The following is a 26,522-nucleotide window of genomic DNA, read 5'->3' on the forward strand; positions in this document are numbered from 1 at the left end:
ATAAATAAGACATGTCTTCATGAGTCATCTTTTCCAGTGAAACTCCATCCTTCTCCTGCTCCCAGGGATGGAGAACCTGTTTCTCCTCCCCTTTTCCCAAATGCATTTCCTACCCTGTCCTCTCTGGGACAAAGGCTTCTATCCTGCTGACCAGCTGTGTGGATTGTAGAAGGAAAGCATCCAAAAGCTACCGGCACCATCATGAGACCCCAGAGGAGGGCATGTGGAGAGTGGGGCATGCAGAAGGGGTGGGGCATGCAGAAGGGGTGGGACATGCAGAAGGGGTGGGGCATGCAGAAGGGGTGGGACATGCAGAAGGGGTGGGGCATAAGAAGGGGTGGGGCATAAGAAGGGTGGGACATAAGAAAGGGTGGGACATCAGAAGGGGTGGAGCATCAGAAGTGGAACAAAAGGAGAAGCAGATGAAATGCTGATGACCCAGCCAGACACCACTCAGCCAGGCTCAGAGGGATATGCTGTGTTACTGGAGTGAAACTGAGCTGTTGCCATAGACTCCAAGAAGCAATAGCTTATCTTACATAAAAGTTAATTATTTCTCAGGTACCAAGCCTGGCTGGCAAGTTGACCTGGGCAGTTCACAGGTGTGGTCCCATGAGGTCATCCAGCAACTAGACTCAGGCCACTCTGACTCCTCAGGCCATGTGTTCCACCCTTGAGTCTAGTGTCTCATCCCAGGAAAGGGAGAAGAGCATGGGGAGAACAGGCTCATGGTGAATGTGGTCACGCTGTTTCAAGCATCCTTCTCTTGCATCCTGTAGACTGGTGTGTTCCATGTGGTCCCTGGTACTCTGGGATGCTGTGAACATCTTTCTCTTGCATCCTGTAGACCGGTGCGATCCATGTGGCCCCTGGTACTCTGGGGCATTGTAAACACCTTTCTCTTGCATCCTGTGGATCCCCGAGAGTGTTTCTCGTGGCCACAGGTACCCCGGGGGAAGCAGAAGGTGCAGTGCCTCTGGCATCTCTTCATCACTGTGACAAATATCTGAGGATAGGTTTGCTGTGTCTGGTGGCTCCAGAGGTTAGGCTCAGATTTCATTCTCTATGGGCTGTAATGACACAAGAGCATCATAGCTGGTGACTCCAAACCATACAATTATTTCCATTGTTATTTTATAACTGTGATTTTGCTACTGTTATGGATTATAATATAAATATCTGATGTTCAGGATGATCTTAGGAGACCCCCGTGAAGGAGTTGTTTGACACCACCCCCTCCCACCCTCCCACCCCATCCCCCACCCCCCGGTTGAGAACCGTTGAACTGGAAGTTTCAAAATTCCTAATTTGATTCGGTAACCCCAGATGGCTCAAGAAAATTTCTAGTAGGTCTCATGCACTTCCCAGAAAATGAGAATGCAGTAGAGAGAAAACGGAGAAAGCAGGGGTGGAGACAGATCTAGGCCAAGAACGGCTTCATGGATCCCAGTGCTACCCAGCCAGCTTGTGTCTTGTCTCGTTCATTGGAGCACAATTGGTTAGAATTAAAGAGCCCATTACCAAGATCTGACACTAGGGGGTGCAAGTGAGGTCCAAGCGTCCACTATTTAACGAGGCTCTCAGTGCTAGAACTGTGTAAGGAGATGCCATGAACAAAACCCTGAAAAGGCATACTTCTGTAACTCACACAGGTCACTTCTGCTAGCTGTGGCCTGGTACTGCCTGTAATAACAAAGTGTTTACTAAAAAGGAAGGAGCAGGTGTTCCAAAGAGAATCCAGACACCAGTTCTCCTCTCCGACCCCCACATGCCCATCTTGTTGGTAAAACTGCGGTCTACTAAAATAGAAAGTCTAACAGCAACAGTGCAGAGCCAGACACTAACACCAGGTCAGCTGGTTCACTGCTTCAGAGCAGATACAATGTAGCAAACACATGCAAGCAACTCTTGCCCTGCCTTTGGTATTGTCATTAGTACGTGCCAATGCTAGATGTCTTCCTCAGTTGCTCTTCATTTTATTTTTGATTATTTATTTGTCTATTTTAATGTCTGTGTCTATGTGTGTGAGCCTGCATGAGTTTATGTGTACCGCCTGCATGCAGGAACCCGCAGAGGTCAGGAGAGGGAGTCAGGTGCCCTGGGACTGGCCCTATAGGCAGTTATGAGCTGCTTGGCTTACGGTTGGGAACTGAACCCCGATCCTCTGTAAGAGTAGCCAGTGCTCTTGACCGCAGAGCCATCTCTCTAGCCCTCCATGTCTTTTTTTTTTTTTTTGACAGTGTCTCTTACTGGGTTTCTCTGATTGGATAGGCTAGCTGGCTGGTGAGTCACAGGTCTGCTAGTCTCTCCCCACCCCTCCCAGCACAAACGCCCTCACTTCCACTCCCTGCTCTTACGGGTGCTGGTGACCTGAACTCAGGCTCTCAGACTTGCATAGCAATTGTTTCCTCACTCAGGCATCTCCCCAGCCTCCATTCTTATTGTTGAGCTTATTTGCAGAAATCCAGAGACTTCTGGACTTTTCCAGAACAAATGATAGGCTCCCTTAAGTTCTACACTTTCATCAAATGCCACTGAGCCCCGGGGCTGAGGCTGTGTGGCACTTGTCCAGCACCTTTACCAAAAATAACTTGAGCTTCCATCCACGCCCTGCTGCCCTCAGTAGAGTGTCACAGAAGCCCACACAGCCTTTTCTCTGACAGGTGAGGCCACTCTAACGAAAGTCGCTTGGCTGTCACCAGGGAGGGGTTTGCTCCGCCCCAGGTCACTGCACCACCACCCTTCACTAAATAAAGACCAGTGACTCTGAAGTGCCATCCAATCATGTGGGAGAACACTTGGAACAGCTCTGCTTTCCAGGTACTCTCTGCCCCGTTCCTGCCTTCCTGTGGCCAACAAGTGTGTGATCATGGTAGTCAAGCATCCATAACTCCAGTTCCGGGGCCCCTGACACCCTCTTCTGACCTCTGTGGGTACTAGGCACCCACTTAGGGCGCATACATACATGCAGGCAAAACACTTATCTACACAGATAAAATCTTTTTTTTAATCTTTAAAAATGAAACAAAACGTAAGTGTGTATTTGTGTGTGTGTGTGTGTGTGGATTGCATGCTGTAGGATGGATCTTTCACAAGTGTCTTCTACCTGCATGTGTGAGCACATACTGGTAAACCAAAGTTGTCAATCAATTAAATGTCTACGGATGGTGATACCTAGGAAATCAGTTAGAGGCTATGTAGGGACCAATCAGGAGCCTTCAGGGACTTCGTGGAACATAGAAGTCTTCTTGCTGAAGCTGACTTTCAAGCTAAGATAGGAAAGATGGGATTCTTTTGTGGGATGCATCAGAGGAAACATAGTCCAATCGGAGAAGTTTGTGAGGTGAGGATGTAGCTTAGCGGGTGGGACGCTCACTGCCTAGCATGCACGAAGCCCTGGACTCCATCCCCACTCTTTCATAAACCAGGAGTGGGGACACACACCTATAACCCCAGCACTCAGAAGGTAGAGGAGGGAGGACCAGAAGTTCATGTTTATCCTTGCCCACAAGAGCAAGAAGGAAGCTAGCCTGAGATACATGAGAGTCTGCCACAAGACAGACAGACAATAAATAAAATAAGTCATTTATTTCAGAACTGAAAACCAGCAAAGAGCTTGGCAAGTTTAAAAAGCTGTAGTCAAGGGGATGCCTTCTAAATGTAAGCCAATTAACTCTGACCAGTCAGCTGAAACCACATGCCACGTCTGGAGGAAACAGTCATCTAAGGAAGAGGATGCAGGACTAGGGAGACGTCCCCGTAGGTTTAGTACAAGCACAAGGACCTGAGTTCAATCCCCAGGACCCATGTGAGAAAAGGTGTGGTGGCACTATCTTGTCATACTGCTGCAAAGAGGGGGTGGGCAGCGCCCCGGGGTTCACTGCCCATAAAGATGGTCTCAAGGACAAACAAACCACATGCACAGCTCATGAGGTCTGCGGCCCCCATGTACATTCACATAAATACTGCGCGCGCGCACACGCGCGCACACACACACACACACACACACACACGCATGAAGGCAGTGTACAAAGCAGCATTACCCCCTCCCCGCCAGGAGCAGGGGACAGACACACACAATTTGAAAACACAGGGGAATCCAAGGAAGGAGACACATTTGTGTGTTATAAACCCGAGTCTTAAGTGTTGAATAGCAGGAATTAAAGCAATATTTGTGGTATATGGTAGACTAATCTAGAGAGAAAGTAATCCCCCTGTGATACTGCATCTGGCAGTGTCCAGCTGTGCGAGATGAGTACGGAGCAGGACCATAAGCACTTCCAGATTCTGTGTCTCTATAGGTCTCTCTCTCCCTGTCACCAATGGGCATTGTCTAATTTATAAAAAAGTTGGGGGGCTGCCCTGTGACTGACATACCCCAGCAAACCACGTGCTCGCTCACGCGCGCGTGTGTGTTATCAGTTTGATTTTTTTTTTTTTTTGGTTTTTGCGAGACAGCGTTTCTCTGTATTGTTTTCGAGGCTGTCGGTCCAGCCTAGCCTCGAATTCACAGAGATCCGTTTGCCTCTGCCTCCCGAGTGCTGGGATTAAAGGCGTGTGCCACTACCGCCCGGTTCAGTTTGATTTTTTTTTAAACCAACCCACGAACACAACCATATACTGCATTCAATCTTGCAATTGAAAAATCATTTGTTCCTTCCCATCTAGTCCCGCAGTTTCTACTCTGATTCGATTGTCCTGTCTTCCATACCTGTTTTCTCATCTGTGGTTTCTGTGATGGTGGGCCACTCACTCCAAGCCTCTAGTTCATGGTTCGTTCTCTGCTCCTGTGACACGGTAATTGGTCTACGAGTGAAGCTCTGGGCAGATGCCATTCATAAGCCCCTCTGTTTCACAGTTCCCACAGGCAGTACTGGTTAGAAGTTACGGTCTTCACCTGGCTCCACCAGGACTGACACTTACAACATCATTTTCTTCACAGAATGGAGACAGAGCAGATGGTTTACAGTATAGCAAAGAGTTCCCCCATCAGGATACCTGCTTTCTGGCTGTAACAATTTAGCCTCAATTCTGTGACACATTCTTGGGTGATTTCTCTCCTTTGACTGACTAATACCCATCAAACCAGGATGACTAAAACGAGATTTCCCACACAGAAAGGAAGTCAGTCCTATGTCATCTTAGAGATGAGAGGGTTTGGATGTCATCATGGCTAACGACCTGTGCAATAGATGACTCTTTCTCTGTGACTCTCACTGAAGGTCACCCAGCTCGTTAGCTCGAACTGGGGTCACCTCTGATGAACAAAAACAGTCTAGCATTTGAGGTAGTAAAGGAAGAGAAAGCCCTTTCTCGGAGATCAAACGTGTCTTTATGTTTATGACATTGGTCCCACATCAGCTCTTTGTAACACCCATATCTTTGTCCCTGCAGTCCTGGGCCCTGTGGGGGCCTCTGTGGGATGCTGGGCAAGTCCCTAGGGTCTGGTCCTTCTTAGCTTTTGTTTGGGCCAAACTTAGGTTCCAAAACCACAATCACACTTCCCTTAGCAAAGCCCCCGGCAGGATGACTTTCAGAGAAGTGTCAGCAGTGATCAGCCTAACTTTGCAAGTGAGGAAGGTCATAGAATCAGGAGCAGGGGGACTCAAATCCTTCCCATTCACAGCCATCCTAGTGTTCCAGGAATATTTACAGGCCTCTACAATGTTTACCAGGGCCAGTTATGTTGTCGGGTTATGGAGGTTTACGTGGGAGCTTGGTTAATTACACAAAGGGCCACACCTTAATGGGTTCAGGGGAACTGAACCGAGTCAGTGTATACGAAGGACAGAGCAGTGCCTGGTACAAGCTAGCCACCTTAATGAAGATTAACTGGTCATCTACACAGGGCGGGGGTGAGGTGGGAGTGGGGGGTGTTGACAGCAGAACAGTGACGAGGGCAAGAATCAGCTTCTAGGAAACTTACAGTCCTAATGGGAAGCCAGACGAGCAAGAGATAGGGACGCAAGGCTAGAGCTTGACAGCAGGGAGTCCTCAGGGATGGCTCTCTCTAGGTCACAGGTAAAGCACACTGCTCAGTCTCCCTGGACACAGACATGCCCTTAATTAGTTCTTCTGGGGGGAAAGATGGGGCTGAAGGGACAGGATGGGGCACACACGGCCGGTAAAAGTCCGATGTCTGCTCTAAAAGACAGGCAGGAACTGGGCTTCGCTGCTGCTGTTGGCGCTCGTGGGGAGAGGGGTGGGATCAGGGCAGGTGGGGGCCAGGTGGACGGAGGCCGGGGGAGGGGACCTAGGCGCTCCGCCTTCTGAGCCATCCCTGCCTCCTCCTTCCTCTCTCTTCCTCCTCCTGTCTGGTCCTCCTCCTCCTTCTCCTCCTTGGAGCGGCTCCTCCTCTTGGCTGGCTGCCGCCCAGTCAGCTGACGCCGCGCTCCAGTCTCGCCTCCCCGCCACTCTCCCCCAAAGTGGCTGCTGGGCGCCGGCGGCCGCCCACTTTCAGGCTTTGGGGAGATAGGGAAAACGATGTACACCTTCTGACGTCCCGGCTCACTGCATCGTCTTGTGAACTTTCACTCCCCGCTCTGTCCTGACCCTCCCCACATCCCTCCTCGAAGCCACTCAGGGCTCTGTGCAGGCTCTGGGGGCAGCCGGGTTGCTGTCTGTCTGGGATGGCTTCCAATTTTAATGACATAGTGAAGCAGGGGTACGTGAGGATCCGGAGCAGACGCCTAGGGGTACGTATTCATCCTTTCCGTGCTCCTTGTTCGCGACTTCAGGGTCTGTGTCTGCGGCCAGCATCCCGGCGCTGGGGACTTGCCTTGCGCGGTGGCCAACATCCCAGGCTACTGCGACTGCGGCGCTAGCGCCAGAGTCTGGGTATGTCATGAAGCTATCTTTATCTCTCGGATGGCTTGACTTTCTAAAGGTGGCCACCGGAGCCAGTTGACTTGAAATAAATATTTCCCGGTAGCCATGGGTGCTGTATCTGCACAGCCCAGCATGGTGCTGAACCTGCCGGATGTCCCCTGCTGCGTCCCACTCCCGCCAACTTAACTTTTCCGGGGGGAAGGGGGAGTGGACCGAGGCCAGGACAGAGGGCCTTGAGGGGAATCAAGGTCAGTGACTATCTAGTCCTAGGGACTCCCGCTCTGCGGCTCAGGTGTTAGCAGAGGTGGAGAGAGCTGGCTTTGGACAGGGCCATCTCCTTGGTAGAAACCCAGATCTGAATTTCCCTACTCTTGAACCTGGGCAGTGGGTTCCTGTTTTCTAAACCCCACCTACCGAATCCCACTGGACGATCATTTCGTGTGGAACACGGTACAGGTGTAGAGATCCTGGAATAGGAACAGAAAGGAAGAAAATAAGAAAGGAGGGAGGGAGGAAGGAGGAAGGAAAAGAAGGAAGAAAGAAAGAATGAAAGAGAAAAGAAAGGAAGGGAGGAAGGAAGAAAGGGAGGGAGGGAGGAAGGAAGGAAGGAAGGAAGGAAGGAAGGAAGGAAAGATGAAAGGGAGGAAGGAAAGAAGGGTGAATCCCTGTGGTTCCTTTTTAAGACTTTTCTCTTGTTGGGGGCACTTTAGGAGAAAAACATACTGCCTTTGAGTTTTAAGTGACAGAACCCTCTTTAGGGAGGGAAGGATACTAGAATATATAACCGTGTGTGTGTGTGTGTGTGTGTGTGTGTGTGTGTGTGTGTGTGTGTGTGTGTGTTTTGCAGGTCAACTCATTTCTTGCCATGCGTCAAATACTGTGGCTGTTTTTGTTGGTTTTCGTTTGCCAGAGGCTGGGCGTGATGCAGGGATGGGAAATAAGTTTACTTAGCAGTGAAAAGTGGTGTCAGTGAATGTGTTAATGGCTCAGCTAGGGTGAGCGATCCATTGAGTACCTTTCTTCACAAATATGTGATCTCCGCTACGTCCTTTTATTTGGTCCCTGGACTTTTAGGAAAACATACATTTAATTTGACTGAGAATAAAAGAATTTTCTCAGTAGTTAATCTTGCTTGAGCATCATTTGCTGGGGAGAAATGTCCTGGATTGTCCCCTTACTCCCCCCACCCTTGCAGGTTACTCTGAACAGTAAAGTTCCAGTCTGTGACTGTTATAAACACAGCATTAAGGAGAATGGTAACAGAACTAACAGACCTTACTGGATCTGCTCCAGTCTCATTGATTCTCCCTGGGGTCCTCGACTGAGTGACTTCCATGCGAAGAGGAAGCAATCCCAAGAGTATCACACTGTTTATTATCCGGTGGGTGACCAAGTATTACCTTTTTTTTTTATAAGAGAGCATCAGGAAGCCACATCCTAGCTTGTATTTCCTCTATCATGTCAATGGAAGGGATTGGGACTAGACATTCATTCCATGCTACAGAGCATGCCAACAGGGAGAGGACATGCATTATTAATACAGAGGATATGAATTATTCATGAGGATCAGAGTTGACGCCAAATCCTGACAAGGGTGATTTAGAGGAAAAACTGGTTAACATCACTTTCATGTCTTTTTTCTATATTACTATAATTGACACAATATAGTCTTGTGTGCAAGCCAGCAAATTTTGGATGGATAATAGAGGCAAAAGGAGAGGGAATGGAATTTAGTTTGCATTTGTTTTGTAGTATTTTTGGTAGTTCGGTTTCTCAAGATGTAGTCATTTTGTCTGTGTTTACTCAGATATACACAAGAATATTCATTGCAGTGTGCTCACCACTCAGGGATAGAGAAGTGAGATGAAGATTGTATGAAATAGGCCTTATCTGTCTATCTTGGTTCTACCAGTAGGCCAGCCTGCTAAGACCACCTTGTGCTATAATTTGTAAAGAAGGCCAATTATATTGTTGTCAGAACTGAATGACAACTAAAGTTGGTAGAATGACCCTTGGAAAGCTAGAGACTTCTTGTGAAAAGTGACAATAAGGACCGGGTTTCCAAAGTCAGGCAAGTTGGTAGTATTAAGCCAGGCCATACAGAGAGAACCTGGATTGGTACCTGATGTATGTATGCTGGGCAGTGGGTGAGTCCCAGAGAGCCAGTCAGCAGGCAGACAAGATATGTCGACACACCCAGTGACCATACAGTGAAGGATGACCTTGTGACCGGTAACTAATATGACAATGGCTTTATTAATGGAACCCAGACAAGTGTCTGTGAAGGAGAGTCATGTCTGGGAGTGTTTATAATTAAAGAAGCAAACTGTATTTCATGGTAAGCAGCTGTTGTGTCAAGGAATGTCCCCAGGTTTGGGAAAATATAGGACAATAAGATAGCAATCAATCCTACTTGTTTGACTCCCTATGTCTATGACCTTTGACCTTCTTTGGCTTCAATTTTCCAATCTATACAGTGCGTGCTATTGAAAGATGTTCTTGGGAATATCAAATAAGATCGTATCTATGCACATGCAGAGAAAGTACATAGTATTGATTTTCATTGCAGTATTATCTTTAATGTAATCAAAGATGAGCTAAGACTGGTTAATCCATCTAAAGATTGTTGATTTCTTTGCCTTTCTACCCGAATGTGTCCGAAGGCATATTTTATCATTATTAGTATTTAAATTTACTTTAGTGAATACATCAAAACATGAAAGTGTCCATATTGTGCTTTGATGTGTGTGTAAATATCTTTATCCTCATTCAGTGAATTTTTTTGTGGCAGAATTTGTTTAGCTATAGTTCTTTCTTTCCTTTGGATGATGTTCTTACAGAAGATACATATATACATATATATATATTATGTACTCTAGCTCAAAATGTAAATAAGACAGGAAACTATAACTAGGCAGTTTGTCAATGGACAAGAAGGAACTCTACGAGGGGGTCACCAACGGGATACCTTCAGTTAAGGTCCTAAACTTTGTCGTAAGCAGTCAAAGTAGGTGTTAACCTACTGTTTGCTTTGAACACCAGAAAGCCAAATGAAATTCAGCTCATTTAATTGAGAGCTCTGTGTGTCTTCATGTCTGCATTCCCTTGAGTTATCTGCACTGGCTCCTCCAGGTCTCCGGCTGTGCCCTGGGTACAATATTTGTTCAGGAATGTGGATGTTTCTATTTGGGGAGCTGATGGGGAGGAGGGGAACAGCTATCTATAATTACTTAATTCTCAAAAGACACTCAAGATTTCTTAGATGAGTGGAATAGGCGGTGTCTGCATCATTTACCCGCTAAGTGTGTTATTTGGATGGATTACATTCAGATCTCCATTTGGTTTGTTTCTTTGCAATGTAGAGAATTTTTCTATCCATAATTATCCTGGCTGACCCACAACGCAATTCTCGAGGCTTACATTTAGACCTATCTTCTTCATCTCCATGTAGTCCCTCAATGACTTAGTGTTTAAATAACCTTTCTTTTCTCGTATCTGACAACTTATCGGTAGGGACCACTTGAGCTCCGCTCTGACCAGTTCTCTGTCCACATCTCCCACTGAAAGCCTAGGAGGTCTTAAGCTTGATGCTTGACTGATTTACACGTGCTCACTTCTCGTCACATTATCTTCATCTTAGCCATCAGGCAACATTTCGGTGGCTCTGACAAAATCAAACGTAAGCCAGAAACCAAGGGAATCCTAACACCTTATCTCCCTTTCTCTTGTCTGGCACCACGACAGCCACACCATCAAGAGACCTTGTGAGCTCAGTCTTTGAGAACTCCCTAGAATCTATCTCTTATCATCTAGTCATCTGCAGGTGTAACTCTAGTTGAAGCCCCATTCCTTCTTCTCTGTGGCATTGGAGTAACTGCCTAGTGTGTCCCCCACCTTCCTCCCGTTCTTCCTCAACACCATGGCCCCTGCAGCTGAGCCCTCCAGTGACCAGCCTGTGTTTGTCCCTGCTCCACCCCTCCCTCCCCTCAGGCTGCTTCCCAGGTGTTCTCTGGTTCCCTCTTTTCCTGCATTCAGTTTCCACCTTCTCAGCGAGATCTTTCCAAACATTCTCATTTTTTTTGTCCTCCTTGCTTCTGTATCCATAGATGTTTTTCTTCCAAGTCTTGCTACCCTGCGCATTTCGGTCTGTATGCTTACTTTACTTATTGTGTCCCCTTCCCAACCCCGTGGGAACATGGGAATGCCCATGGGATTTCTCTCTCCTCTCACAACATCTTTGCCCAGAGTAGACACCCTATGAAGACTTTTAGAGGGAGTGGATGGAAGAAGGTTCCTACCACTTTTGCCTCTGATATAAGGGTACATTAAAAATCCCAGCATGATGACTAGGACTTGGTATAATTTTAAAATATTTACCAGCCTGATTATTCTGTAAGAACAGAGAGACTCTCGGTATCCACCTAGTACATGATCATCATAAGGGGCTCAACACAATGCTTAGTGCAGAGAAAACCCAATTAATATTTATTACTGCTCTGTTCTCACTCCTACAATTACTGCTGGGAGAGATGGCGGCACTTGGCTCGTTATTTTTTTCCTAGCCTTTACTGCACTAACTCTTAGCTTCAAAGCAATTGTTGTTTAGGTAGAAGAACACACTTAATGTCCAAGGGATAGTTTATGTACAAGCGCAGATACCCATGGTCACTGATGCTAGGGACAGAAGGAATGTTTGCCTTTCTCTGATTTTCCACATTGTTTGCACAAATGTCCATAATGCCTTCAGGGGAAATTCTTGTCTCCCTGAAATGCCAGTTTGAATGAACCCGCTGGGCCAGGAGCTTTTTCTCCTAATTTGGGTGTCTTGAAAGGCAGCTAGAGAACGGACAGATCTTAGGGAGAACTATTTCCTCACACCTTTATTTCTCTGTTTCACTTGGCCTACTATCCCAGAGAGGATTTCATATTTCATTTAAGATTTTTAGATTTTGATTCACTTGTTACAGTGCCCAGATATATTTGATGTTTTCTTGCCACCATGACCAAATCAGGGACAGAAGCAGCTCAGGGTGATAAAGGATTTATTTTGACTCTTGGCTCAGAGGCAATAGTCTACTGTGGAAAGGGAGGCGTGGTTACTGGGGTATAGCAGCCTGTAGTAGCAGGAACTCAAGAGGCAGCTCCAGGAAGCAAGGTATTCAATCAGAAAGTGGAGCTTTCAGAGACCACCCTGGATGGCCTAATGCCAGCTGATAGCATAGCCCCAAATATTTCACGACCTCCCCAAACAATACTCCAAGCTGGGGCACGTGTTCTTACAGACGAGCCTGTGGAGGATGTTTCACATTTAAACTGTAACACTTGAAGAATAAGGATCACCACACAAAAATCATATAAATAAACCAGGGTTGCCTTATGACTTTCTGGTATGTATTGAGGCACCCTTACATGCAAATACAACATCCAATAAGATCTGGATGTTTGGGTGGGTATTTGGGTGAAGTTTGCCAGTGTTCAGGTAGGCCCTCTGTGTGCAATGTAGTGTTCTGGCTCTGTCTAACTCCATCTAACTCAGCCTCACTGACACGATTTCCACATCAAGAATAGCTTCCCAGCTGACATCTCAGTCCTCATGGAAGATATGATTAATTGTGCATGTATTCAGCTTTTAATTATCATCACCCAAATTGATTTAGCAATGAATGGCCAATTTAATGGCTTTGTATGGAGGCATATAACAAGTAACTGGTACAATGATATCCAGACATCTGCCAGCATGTTTTTAAAATTATATCTATTAGGTGACTAGCAATATTTATTTTTAGGCAGCCTTGCCATTTTTGGTGAGGAATAATTTACATTTTGTGCTTTAAGGATTTGTTTCCCATGTGAGATGCATTTGTGGTCATTATTGTCTGTCAAATGTCCACTGAGGACTCCCCAGTGTTGAGGCTCCCTGCAAACCACCTCAAACTGGACAGCTCAGTCATTGTCCTCTACAAACTGACAGGCTGACTTAAAAGCTCATGCTGTTAACTGGTCATTTATGCATTCCCAGTGTTCAAGGTCAACGGTTGTGAATTATTAAGTCAGATATGGGTGGCAATGACAGCCAAAGATAGCCTCCCTTCCCAAAGATAGCTGGAGATAACCCAATTTTTCCACAGTTGTGGAATGCAGGAGGCTGTGCTTGAGTTTCTCTTACTCTAGAATTTTGGCTCCAGTTGGATGGAGATCAACCCTGTGGAGAGTCTGAGCTAGGAAAAGATGTGGTTGCCATTCTCCTCCGCCCCCATTCCTGCGTGATTCAAAATGAAGTTGTGAATTCTGAAATGCCACGAGATGTGTGTGAATGTGGGAGTTAAAACAGCGCATTTCTATCATGCAGCTGGGTGGTGTTTGGGTACGGATTTGGAAGCTGATTTGGGGAGCCTTGTGTGCCCTCCTGCTTTACTAGAGTTCTAAGCCTCTGGGTGGGCATGTGCTGCGCTCCGGCAAGGAGTTCTTAACCAGTCTCATGGGATAAGATTTGGCAGACGTCTTTGTGGTGATGCGTCACACCTGTGAACTTTCTGCCACAGGCTGACCCCAGACCCTATCCCAAAGAATCATGATCTCGTATGAAGTTGTAAAGAATCAAGGTGGAGGGTCTGGGGAAGTGACCCGTTTGGTGAAGGGCCTTGCTGGCAAAAGTGGGGACCTGAATTCAAACCCGAATTCAGAACATAAATGAAAAAGTCAGGCACAGTGCCCGCTACCTGCAACCCCGGTGTGGTGAGATGGGAGGTGGGAGGAGTCCTGGAAGCTGGCAATGTGATGATGTCAGTGTGATGATGTCAATGTGATGATGTCAATGTGATGATGTCAATGTGATGATGTCAGTGTGATGATGTCAATGTGATGATGCTCTGGGCAGAGTCCTTCCTAGCTGCCTCTCACTAACCCACTGGCCCAAACTCTTGACACCACCAACTGGCTATCCACTTATATAATACTGTCACTTCTGGAAAGAAACCTTATGGGATCTTTGTGGAGGGACCTGGCTTTACTCAAAGGCATGGTCGGTGGGAATCCTTTAGCTTTCTCTGGATGCCTCCAGATGCTGAGTGCCATTCCATGGTATTGATGGGGACGATGCCCTTTGGACCTTTCACTTGCTGAAGGACATCTGGGCCCTGTCCAGATTGGGCTGTCATGGAGAGGGCTGATGAGACATTTGTATGCAATGCTTTGTGTGAATGCAAGTTTTCATAACTGTGCTGAGCAACTCAGGAGTACCATCATCAGGTCGGGTGGTAGTCTGTATATATATTTATCCATATACATGTTTGCATGATATGTGTATATATATACATGTGTGTGTGTGCACATGCACACACACGCACACACGTGTTTGTAATAAGAGTCACTAAAGTAGCCTACTTCTTGTTAGGCTAACAATGAAATGCCTGTGTGCTGAGGACAGAGAAAACCCAGGAGCTTGCTCGCTTTGCAATCCCAGACCTAGCTTGGAGTTCCCTGGAGAATCCTGGTATCCAGTCCCTGTTGGAAGGCCAGAGAAGTTGGCAGCAAGAGATAGTGGCGGTAGCTAAAGCGCCATGTGCTGAGAAGGAGCGATGCAGGCTTCCAGGCAAATGGCTTTCTCCTTGAATGTCTAGTTAGAAGGTGGTGATCCTCTTGAGCCAGTTAGACCTCTCTGGAAACAGCCCCCCCCCTCTCACACACACACACACAGAGGCACACATGTGTGTCTCCTAGGCGACTCTAACTTCTCTTGAGGTGACGAGCATCAAGCGTCAAGCACTCTTGCTGTTTTTTCCGTTCACACCAGTAGTGTGTGAGTGACCCATTTCTCCGCATCCCCTCCAGGAGTCGATGGGGCCCTTGGCTCACTCTGGCCATTCTTGGGGGCGATTAGAAGCATTGCCTACGCCTTCCGTGTTCATTTCTCTGTCTTGTCGTGTTCTTCTTTGCCATGTGTCTACACATGTACGGGAAATGCCTGGGCTGACTTTTTACCATTAGGTTTTGAGCATTCTTCATATAGTCTAGATACAAATGTCTTTTCAGATACGTGGTTTGTGGATAGATTATCTCAGAGGACAACTTGAAGGGGTCATTTCTCCCTTCCCACCCTGCAGATGCCTGGACAGATCTCAGGTCATGACAGGAAATGCCTCCACACAATTGCCCATCTTGCCAGCCCATGGCATGGTCTTTCCTAGGGCAAATTTTGCAGTCCAATGGAACATAGGACAAGGTTCACTTTTGTGTATGGATGTCCCGTTGCTCTAGGAGCATCTGCTGAATTGCTGGCTTCTCCACTGGGTGCTTGCTTGGTTCCATCCCTGAGTTGTCTGATCCACCCATTGCTCTGTGGACCTGCAAGCGTGCCGCCATGTCTACGCATGTCTGAGAGACAGGCACACAGCATGGTGCAGCTCTTTTGACAAAAACAGTTACCTACCTATTTATTTTTCTTTCAGTATACACTTTAAAAAATAATGGCATGATCATTATTTTACTGGGTGCAGTGCATTTTTTAACTTCATAACTGAATGCTAGTTTTTTTTCTCTCTCAGATTTTTACTTTGAGTCTCAATTTGGCCACTCGGAGACAGTCAGAGGACAATTTTGTGCTGTCAGTTCTCTCCTTCCCCTTCACCTGGGCCCTGGGATTTGAACTCAGCTCTTTAAGATTGTGCTGCAAGCCCTCTTACTCACTGAGTCATTTTGTCAGGCCCCTCTACCACAACTTCTTCAATTGGTCCACTAGTAATAGACATCTTCAGCTGCTTTCTGTCTTTTCCTCTTTAAACCTCAAAGGGTGACGTGTTTGGGCACGCTGAGATGAATGGTTGACAGGAAGCTGTTCTTATAAAGTCAAGCACATCTACAAACTGTGTGAATAGAGCTGAAGTTCCTCCGGATCGTACTGGGACTCAGTACCCATGAGTGGCTGTCAGTCCTTACTGCTGTAAAGCTGCAGCTCAGGGCATGCTTCTCCGGCAACACACATGCGAGCATGCGCACGCACTCAACATTTAATCATTCTTTGGTTCAGCCCCTCACTCTCGAAGTCTGTTCTGATCCTGCCAAATCGGTACTTTAACTAAACCAAATCCTCTTCCATCTTTACCTAAAACTCCCAAATCTTTCCCCTTGCACGTGTAATCAAGACTGCATGATCAGACTCCACGGACCTCACCTGCCACATGTCTCCATGCATTCCGAGGTATCAGTGGGGGAGATCCTCCTTGTGCTCCCACAGAGAGCAAACTCTTCTCCTTTCCCTTTGACTGGAAACCTCTCCTTCCCTCCATCTTTTGTTCTTCTAACTCTTTACCCTGATTATCCCAGCTGGTATGCCCCTGGTCTGTCATGGCATCTCTGATACCATCCCCCACTTAAGTGGGGGTGGCCACTCACCACATATAGATAGTTAAATAATTCAGGTTAAGTTGTTTTCTTTTCTTGTGCTTGTTTTTTAGAAGATGGGGTGATTACTTAGTGCTATAGATTGCTTGTTGCTGCAGATAACTCAGGTTCAGATCCCAACATCCACATTGAGTGGCTTACAGTTCCCCGTACCCCCGATTCCTGATGATTCAACGCCTGTCCTCTGCAGGCACCTGCGTGCATGTGGAGCACACAAAACTCACACACACACACACTCACACACACACACACTCACACTCACACACACACACACACACAGTCAACTACTCACCCAACTACTGGATCCATCAATCTCCATTTTAAAAAGTGTTTTCTTAAAAAAAAATCCTGTGGTACAGTAACCATCTGAAGTTATAAATAGCAACAGAGGCTCATTACCATACCAACAACATGCATATAAAAATGTTTCCATTACTATGGAGAGTTCTGTTGGACGATGCTGTCCTGAATCATTTCTGTATAATGTTGATGGATGGTCTAAATAGTATGTTTTGATGATTTTAGCTTCAGTAGACGGTGAGCTCCACAGGGGCTCAGCGGGGTTTGCTCTAACTCCTTTATTCCCATGTAGTCTTTCAGTGGCACTTGGTTTTGAAATTTGTTCCTTAGTGTCCAACAGGCCTTTACAGAAGGATCAATCACTACACAATCTTACCCTTGTTCTTCTTAATATTCCAATTGGAAAAGAATAGTTCTTTTGCCATTATCTCTTGGAAATACCTAAGCTTTCCATGAGGCTGGCATTGCATAGTCCCGTGCCTAACTGTGGAAGGGTGGACAGTGAGTAGTCCTGACCAACAGGGTATGCATGACAATGTGCCTCGAGGACACACATCTTCCATTCACGACAACCCCAGTCAGGACCAACTCTGTGAATGTGTGAATTTGTGGGTGGAGTACAGGATCTTTGGAGACTTCAGTAGACAGTGTTTGACAACTGACCCGTGAACCTGACACCTTCCAAGTCACTTACTCTGAGAGTGCTCCCCAATGGGTGTCTTTGCATGTCAGTCTGCTTTCCCAGATCAATCCACAACAGGCTGGTGAGTTACTGAGACGGTGCAGGTCTAGCTCATGCTTCTACAGAGTTGAGGGGAGCACTCCCGAGCTCCAGGACCGAGCTGCAGGTCTGTGGTTCCCCCCCTGCATTTGACACGGTGTTTTCACAACTGAAGTAGTTCTGTCAATCTGGGATCCCCTAGGCTTTTCTGTCCTTCTGATCTCTGTCAAGAGAATGCAGAGGGGCAGAGCACGGGTAAAGCTTTTTGTAGAGGAGAGTGGAGCACTCTCAAGAGTGAGGGTGGACAGCAGTCAGGTATACTGTTGTGACAACGTGCACGTTAAGGATTTCTACTCTTTCTGAAGTTCCCAGATAGCTCTCCTTGAGGGACATTTTCCTGTACAGATGATTGGCAGGCTCATTTGATGACTTTTATGAGGGGATAGGGTGGGGATGATGGTGTCTCCTTGTTCTGACCAGAAAGCCTCCAGCAAGATCGTAATTTCAGAAGATTTAGATGTTTATCTGTTAATGGCTTTCTAAGAGTTTGAGAGCCTCCCGTCTTTACTGCGTCCCAGTGCTTTGACTGACCACAGTCTCGAAGTTAGTCTTTGTCTTCACATGTTACTGGCCATAAAAAAAGAAGAATCCATCCCCAGTTGCCTCCCAACCTGCCATTAGCTAGCTAGGTAGCAGTTCTGTAATTTTCACAAGATAGAAATTAAAGGGCTTACTTTATTTACTGTTATTAAAACACACCGGTCTCTTTACTGGCTTTATCTTTCTTAAAATGATTAATTACGTGTGTGTGTGTGTGTGTGTGTGTGTGCATGCGTGTGTGTGCATGCGTGGGCGTGCACATGTGGGTTATGGTATGCCTGTGATACCAGAGGACAGTCTCTGAGAGATGGTTCTCTCCTTCCACCATGTGGATTCCAGGGATCAAACTTTGGTCATGAGGTTCACAAGCAAGTACCTTCACCCACGGAGTCATCTGACTGTCTTGCTGAGAGCCTGAGGGCAAGAAGATGGTGTTGTCCATGGATTTAATTCCATTTCCTCCTGACAGGGTGTTTGACCATCCAGTGTCCCAGTCACTGAGACAAGAGAATTTGAGTTGTTTTCCTCTTCCTAACTGTGGGCGCATTGGGTGTCTCTGACTTTCAGGATGGGACATTCGTACATCCGTGCAGGTGGATTTAGAGATATATGCCGACCAGAATATTCTTTGATATAGACTAAAGCCTGAGATGGAAGTATCTCCTAGGCTACTGGGCTTCCTTGTGGGGAGATTGGCTGTGCTGTGCATAGCTTAAAGGAACTCTTTCAGCATATGGAAATACATTCCCAAAGTTAAATTCATTTTATCAAGAGAGTCACACACAGGATCAAGTGGTTTGAGAGGGAGATTGGATGTCCTGTTGGCCTTTAATATTGAAGCTTAATTTTCAGAGATTTTCAGATGAAGTTTAATAATATAAAATGAAAAAGAAGTATTTTTGGTCTATTGCTCCAATATTAACCCAACAAATGGGTCAGCTTCCTGTGCGTTAAGGTCATATGTTTCAGAGGATCTGTAATTTTGATTTTAGATAAGTGTCAGGCAGTCAGGCATATGAATTCAAAAATAATGGTTCTCATTTTATCTGTTTCAAGGTTCAAGCTGAGAAGTATGCCGGCATATGATTGGAATACTGACAGAGAATGTGGGAACTATTTTAAGGCTTTTTTTAAATGACTCTTACACACACACACACACACACACACACACACACACAAGCCATGAAGACTGGGTTTCAGAACAGTATAGTAAAAGAATACCATGAGTTCAAATTTTGAAGTCAAGGAAAAGTACAAATCACTGGCATTTATCACGGACACAGTTCATAGAGATTTGATGTAGATTGTTCCAAAAGCTGGGGCTGAGACTTCCTGACTTCTGTAAAGCACCACAGAGGTCCTCAGGAGCATTATCACTATCAATTTGTGTGTGTGTGTGTTGTGTGTTGTGCTTGTGTATCTGTGTATGTGTGTGGGAGGGAGGCATGCTTGTACAGTATGGGACACGTGTGAAGGCCAGACATGAAAATTGCATGTCTTTCTCTACTGCTCTCCCTTGTGTTTTCAGAGACACAGTCTTTCTCCAAACCTCGAGTTAACCACTTTGGCCAGTGAGCCCCAGGAATCTACCTGAATTTACCCCCCAAACCCTGTAGCCAGAGGCACATGCCACCACAACCTACTTTTTGTTGGAGCATGGTGACATGCTCCAGTCCCCACGAGTGTGCACAAAGTACTTTACCCATAGAGTCATCTCCTTAGCCCCGGGACCCATGTTGGTAAGTCATTCAATCTGTTACCTTGGCCTGAGGACATAGACCCCTGGTGGTGCGGCAGACAGCTCTTTGATTTTGATGGTGTACATGTTTCTTGACTGCTCTTAGACTAGAGGGGTGGAATGGCGGATGGTCTGAAAACTAAATCAAAGACTCAGTGCAGAGCCTTTTGTAGCCTGTAGGTGATTTTGAGAGGCAGGTTTTCCTCACTGACTATTCCCCTGGATTCTGGAGCCAAATGTACCACCAGGAACTGACCGAGCCTTGCGTAAATGAGTGGGGGAAAATCACAAACCAAAGGCTAACATTATTGTTGATTGAAGATCTCCGTTCCAACAGGCTTTACATTTGAAAAACATGGACATACTTGAGATTTGGAATCTCTGTTTCCATCTTCTTGTAAAATACTCACAGAAGTAGATGCTGGAGAATGACACTGTTTTAGTCTGTTAGTGCATAGGGAACGAAACACTAAGGACTGGGTAGCATACGAAAAAACAAGTCACTTCTTGCATTTCTATGCTGAATGCTTTGGTGTCTGGTTCAGTCTCTGCTTCCAGGACGGCACCTGGCTGCTGCATCTCTGGAAGGAAGGAATGCCATGTTCACACCTGGCGGGAGGCAGAAGGACAAAAAATGTGACAAAAGCTGTCTGTGTTGCCTTTTGGTTTTCAGGTGTGTGTGTGTGTGTGTGTGTGTGTGTGTGTGTGTGTGTGTGTGTGTGTGTGTGTTGCAATTGCTCACAGAGTCCAGAGGAGGGCATCAGATCCCATGAACCTGGAGTTACAGGCAGTTGTGAACTGCCTGACTAAGGTACTTGGAACCGAACTCCATCCCTCTGCAAGAGCAGACTGTGCTCTTTACCCCTGCACCCTCTCTTAACTCGTTCCATTGTCAGTGCATTTGCCTTCCCAGTTCACATTTACTCCTTCCCAGTGCCTGAAAAATAAAGATGATGAACAGGGACTGAGATTTGAGGAGTTTTAGTAAACCCATTTTTTTTTTTCAAAAATACAGAAAAAAATCTGAGTTTACTTTGGTATGTGTGATAAAGGCATATATTCATATCTTGTGTTGTTCTAACTAAAAGACTGCCTCCAATAATGTCACTGGCTCTTTTTTCTTTATGTATGTATTGGGACCTTGGACAAGGACAGGAGGTGCTCATCCATATGTAAATTCCCCCAATTGTCACTCTCTGTGTATGTTTTCTTTTGCAGGAAGGGTGATTAGGCACCACAGCATAATTATTCAGTCTAAAATACTTCATATCTTGATGACTGAGACAAACTGCGTCATTTTATGGTTAGTGGCATTGTTAATGTTGTTTTAATTAAGAGCACTGGTAGCTTGGGGTTTCAGTGACATCCCTGTCAGTATCATGAATTGGAATAGTGAACCGTTTCTCTACATATTGGGTTCATCAAGGGAGCAATGACAGGTCCAGATTACATGGGAAGGAAAGTTAGGTTTTGGATTCATGTGCTCACATAAACAAATGTCACAGTTCCAAGAGTATGCATGCATTTTCCATGTTAAAAGTTATAAAAAGCCTATTACACCAATACAAAATTATTATTTTAGTGCATTTCCTTTCTCCTAAATGTTAAAAATTTATTATGATCACAAGTAGCAAATATGTAAAATATTACCGGCAGCCTTATCTGCTTGAAAGTCCATAACCCATCTTTCAAAGCATTGGGTTCTATATCCATGGAATCAACCAAGGATGAACCCAATATATTTATTTGAAATTTCACCTGTGCTGGGAGGGTACTGCTATTTCTCATATTGTTATTTCTTAAACAGTCTGAGATAACAACTATTTACACAGCATTTGCTAAGTGCTGTACATCATCTGGAGGTGATCTGAGGTACCGAGGGGATGTGCACAGGCTGGATGCAAGTTCTACAACATTGTTTTCTCAGGACATGAGCATCCACAGATCTTGCTATCTGTACAGAGTCTTAGGACCCACCTGTTGTGGATACTGAGGGATAGTTGTGCTGTGTTGTAGTGCGAACATTTCCAAAGACAGTCATGTGATTTTCTAGATTGTGATTATGATGTCCATTGACTTGATACTTGAAACATTTACATTGTCCCTCGTGAGATAGGACACTTAGGCTGTTCAGAATAGAGCACATTTTGTACTGTTGAATTAGCATGGTGTAATTATGATGCTAGAGAGTTTGGGTATCCTCTATCCTTGGTACATACTGTGTTAACATCCCTCGGGGGTCACAGCCATCTAAACCCCTGCCCATGCTGTCTGAAGGGATAAATATAAAGAGTTTAAGATGAGAGTTCTAGGGGCTGAGGAGATATCTCATTCACTGAAGTGCTTACAGAGTGAGCGAGAGGGTCAGAGTTTGGATCCCAAGAACCCATGTGAATGCTGGGTGGGTGTGGCGGCTTGCCTGTAAATCTAGTCTCAAAGAGTGGAGACTGGGTATCCCCAGAGCAATCTTCCTAATGAGACTAGGCATGTCATGAAGCCCTGGGCTGGGCTGAGAGACCCTGGGCTGTGATGAGAGACCTTGGGTTTGGTGGGAGACCCTGCTCCTGCCTAAGTGGCTAAGGTGGAGGACTGACCACAGTTGACTCTTGATGATTAACCTCAAGCCCCACCCCCACATACACCCGCTCACACATGAGTATGTGCACATGCACAAGCATGCATCCACACACGAGCACACCCTCGCACCCCCACGCATACACACATGAAAACAGGAAAGGAACGAAGAAGGAAAGTATGGAGTACAGTAGGGTATCATATGAAACACATGCAACCTAAAGGTCAGGACTGAAGAAAGGAAGCCTCTCCTGCAGACCGGGCCCGGTGAAATGGGGAGACGAGCGGGGAAGCATTTCTTCCAAAAATGTGGCCGTTAGCCGACTGCTTTTCAAATCCATTCCCTGCCACCCGAGAGAGAGGCCACAAAATAGAGAGAAACTCCCAGACCAGCAAGCTCACCCAAATTGAAGTTCCCTTCAGGGAGATGTGTGTCCCCTTTGAAGGCACCATTGATGTCTGTGTGAGACTCTGTAGAACCTATTAAGACAAACATTGTCATCACCCCTAACATCAGTACTAATGGCCAGCTTACACATAAATGACTTCCTGGGTGCAAGTGTGTTTTCCCAACCTAATGGTGAAGCTGACATTTGTTGTGTCAGCATCCTTGGCTAAGTCATATCACCATGTCATCATTGTGATCCTCTGGTGTATTTTAGACCTTAGCATGAAGGACCCATGTGCATGCACACATAGTGTTTTATGACACCCGTGACTTGGAGCCTCTGTAAATTCTTTCATTAATTTGGGAATTACATTATAGCCAGAGAAGAATTAAGGTCACACTTTGTAAGCATGAGCAGTGCCTTCTTCAGCACACTGATAATGCACCTTAAATGATCCCTGTGAATGCTCAGATTTTGCCTATTCCAGAACTGGGAAGAAGACATATGCTACTGATTTATGAATTTCTAGCAAATTCCAATCCCAGAATGAATGTCATGAATGCAATTTGCTCATTAAGCTTGCAGATGATGGGGGCATTGGGTTTGGCTTTGTGGCTTATGCTCCGTTGATCATGCTGTGTGTGTGAACACTGAAGACTGGGAAGGCTCATTAGCAAAGTGTGCCCCTGCTCTCTACATAGTGGGCAGGCAACTCTGGCTCTCTGTGGGGTATTCCTGACACTGTCAGAAACCGCAGTAACAGAGATCACTTTCATAGCCACTCTGTTAGTCACAGGATTGTTCCAGTAGTTTATAATACCCAATTCACTTACATGGGAGCTGTAAATCCCATTCATTCGCTCACTCACTCGTTCGTTTGTTCATTCATTCACTCACTCATTCACTCACCCAGCATCCTTTGTTCACTGAGGAACTACTGTTTAAGACTCAGATCTTGGTACCACAGATAACTCAGATTCATAATAGCCCATCAAATAGACGAATAGTGAGGGTTAGTCCTGTGACCTGAGCTCATTTAACAACCGTGTTGTTGTTTCTATAACAAATGATACTATTTCAAGAGCATCTTATGATTATATAGTTTTCATGGCTCTAAATTCTAAAATTGAAAGTTTAATTACGATACACAATAAGAAAATGCTTTCTGTCATCTTTCTTTCAAAAACGCCACTCGGCTCCTTTCAAAGGGGACAGAGTTAGTTTCTTGCCCATCTTTCCAGCCACATTCCTGGCTTATGTCAATGTATCCATGCACACATGTATCTACCTGTACATTTTTGCATGTGAGTTGTGCGTATCCCATTTTCTTCAGTGGCATGTATCGAATACATCGTTGTGTCTCTTTTTCACTTAATGTACTTGAAAAATCTCCCCACACAGAGACCACCCCCCAGATCCATAGTATTTCATTATATTGAATAGTTATGCATCTTAAGTCTTTATGAATGTTTTCATCTTTATTGAACACAGCACTAGAATAAGTGTGTTTGTCTACGACTGTACCACCCTGAATGCACCCGATCTTGTCTGGTCTCGGAAGTTAAGCAGGGTAGGGCCTGGATAGTACTTGGAAGGGAGAATAGGTGTGTTAGTGCACAATTTACTTTTTTTTAACAATTGTAATCGTGAGTCTGAATGGAGTGGCTTTTTATGGCTCTCGGAAAATACTTTTCTGATGGCAGTCTGGCAGTGTTGATGTACAGTGGGTTTGGGACAGCTCTGTCTCAATTGTAGCGAGAGATACAGGTCTGCGCTTCTACATATGTGTGTACAAGGAGCCAATAATTGCAGAGCAACTCAGTGACAGACATAGGTATGGAGGCGGGAAATGGAGAAATGGGAACCAGACTGGAGATAGCTCTGAAATAATTTGTAATATTTAAAGACTTTCCTTTCCTTTAATTATGAAGTTAAAACTTAAAATGTAATTTTCTGCTGTGCTGCCATTTTCAATACATGGATTAAAAAAGTTCAAGGGTTTGTTTTTTCAGGCTGGCATTGGGAAGCAGAGTCTAACCAAATGAAACATGAAAGTGTGAGAGCAGACAAGCTGGGGATGGCATTGTGGTCAAGAGGGATTGTCACACAAACGTGAGGACCGGAGTTCAGTCCTCAGCATTCACCTAAAAAGACACACACACAGACACACCACACCACACACACACACACACACACACACACACACACACACACACACACCACACAGTATACACGGTAGTCTGTCCATTGGACTCTGGCATTGATGGCTCTAATTGCTTTTATCCCTGCTTCTTTACAGGGAAAACGGCAACTCTTCCCCCCAGTTTTCAGTCATTCCCACAGCACCTCAGTTTGTGTGGTGTCCACAGGCCGACCTTTCTTCCATTTAAATGCTTTGCTTTTATTTCTGATGCAGTTTTGGTGCAGGACTCTTTCAACAACACCCTGATGTTTGCCAGCCACTGAGGCTGTGCTAGGCGAGGCTCCGTAGGCTGCTTAGAGATACTTAGTGAGGGAGGTTGGTAGGGGGTAGGGTGGGCGTGAGGGATTGGCTTGAAGAGTCTGGTGGAGGATGGGGACCAGCTTACGGGGGTCTGAATATGCTTAGTGTTAGGTCCAGCATCGCGTAAGTGTCACTAGGCCAACAGAGGAGGGACAGAGGACTAACTGAAAGCCCTGTGGATGGCCACGCAAGCTTCCACTTCTCACATGGGATGTCCCTCAGAGACAGGACTCCTGTCATTAAGGAGTATAAGGGGGTCCTGGCTCAACTGAGGCTGATGGTAGCTGTGACGGGAATCGGGGCAGCTGCAGCTCTGCTATTGGATCGCATCAACTCAGTAACCCATCACACCAGATAATGCACAAAGCAGCTGTGATGTGCGCTGCAGGGACCTCCCGCGCTGTGCGCACGCGAACGGAGTGGCAGCTTCTCTCCCACCTCCTGCATCTTGTAGGATAGATGCTATGACCCATGCAGGGAAGACATTGCTTCAAAAGGTGAGGCTCCACCTTTCATCGAGTCGACTTAAAAGAAATCGATCGATCACAGTAGGTAACTATAAAAATAAGTACAGTGAAAGCCAAACTTTATGACTAGACTCCAGTTGGATGTATCGCTTGGTGAAGGAACGAAGCTCAAAGTTTCCACTATTGAAAAAGAAGGCTGGCACAGTTTGGGGGAGGTGGGTGTGGGGCTTTAGAATCACTGTCAACAAGTGGATGGACTGTTCTCCTTGGCTCCACCCCAGGTTTGGTACTCATTGTGAAAGCCTTGGCATCTGCTGCCTCCTCCCACTGTGGAGGGAGGTGAGTCTGTGTGGGGCTTTGATTGGTCTCCTTGGCATTTTCACATTTTGAGTGACGGAAGGAAAAGGCCGAGATTAAGATGTTAGCAGGAGAGGGAAGAACGGAGTCCAGCATATGAGCACCTTCCTCTCCAAACTCACTTGACTGAAGGCTTGGCTGGCCACACATCAAAGACAAAGGTTGCCCACAGCAAAGGCGCACGGGCTTTGAGGGAATGGGTGGGAAAGAAAAGCGTGGTGTGGCTCCTGTCTCTGAAGGGTTGTTGGCTCTTTGTGTCTGCGAAAGAACCCGGAGAGGCTGCTGTGCAAATGTCACGGTTCTGAGTTTCCGGGATCTGTTTGCAGAGGGAATTTGCCAGATCCTTCTTTGTCATAATTTCCCCTAGTGGCACTGCATGAGATGCCTTTGAGTCCTCTGAACCCTTGAATTTGTGCTTCCCCTCTCTCTGACTGCTGCGTGGGCTAGAGTTGGCTCTGCATTTTGTCAGTGGTTTGATCTGAGACAAGACGCTGAGGTTCTCTCATGACGGGCTATCATTCTTGCCGAATCAGGTGGTAGCTGTGAGAAACACTATGTTCCAAGAGGCAAGTACACCCATTGACCCCTCCCCTGTTTGTGTTCCCAGGTGAACCTTCACGGGGGTACAGCCGCACAGTCATTACAT

The 26,522-nt window shown here is 46.0% G+C and overlaps 1 protein-coding gene across 1 annotated transcript in view; it reads left to right on the plus strand.

Moving 5' to 3' along the window:
* Positions 1-6,393: 6,393 nt before the first annotated feature.
* The window catches only part of Dok5 (docking protein 5), a 140,780-nt gene continuing 120,651 nt past the window's right edge, over positions 6,394-26,522 (plus strand). The window contains exon 1 of the mRNA XM_040732879.1: positions 6,394-6,695. Within this exon, the coding sequence (XP_040588813.1) occupies positions 6,630-6,695 (66 nt within the window). The 5' untranslated portion in view covers positions 6,394-6,629. The remainder of the gene's footprint in view (positions 6,696-26,522) is intronic.

This window comes from Mesocricetus auratus, unplaced genomic scaffold (assembly GCF_017639785.1).
Source record: "Mesocricetus auratus isolate SY011 unplaced genomic scaffold, BCM_Maur_2.0 Super-Scaffold_100028, whole genome shotgun sequence".
In the NCBI taxonomy this organism is placed as follows: domain Eukaryota; kingdom Metazoa; phylum Chordata; class Mammalia; order Rodentia; family Cricetidae; genus Mesocricetus; species Mesocricetus auratus.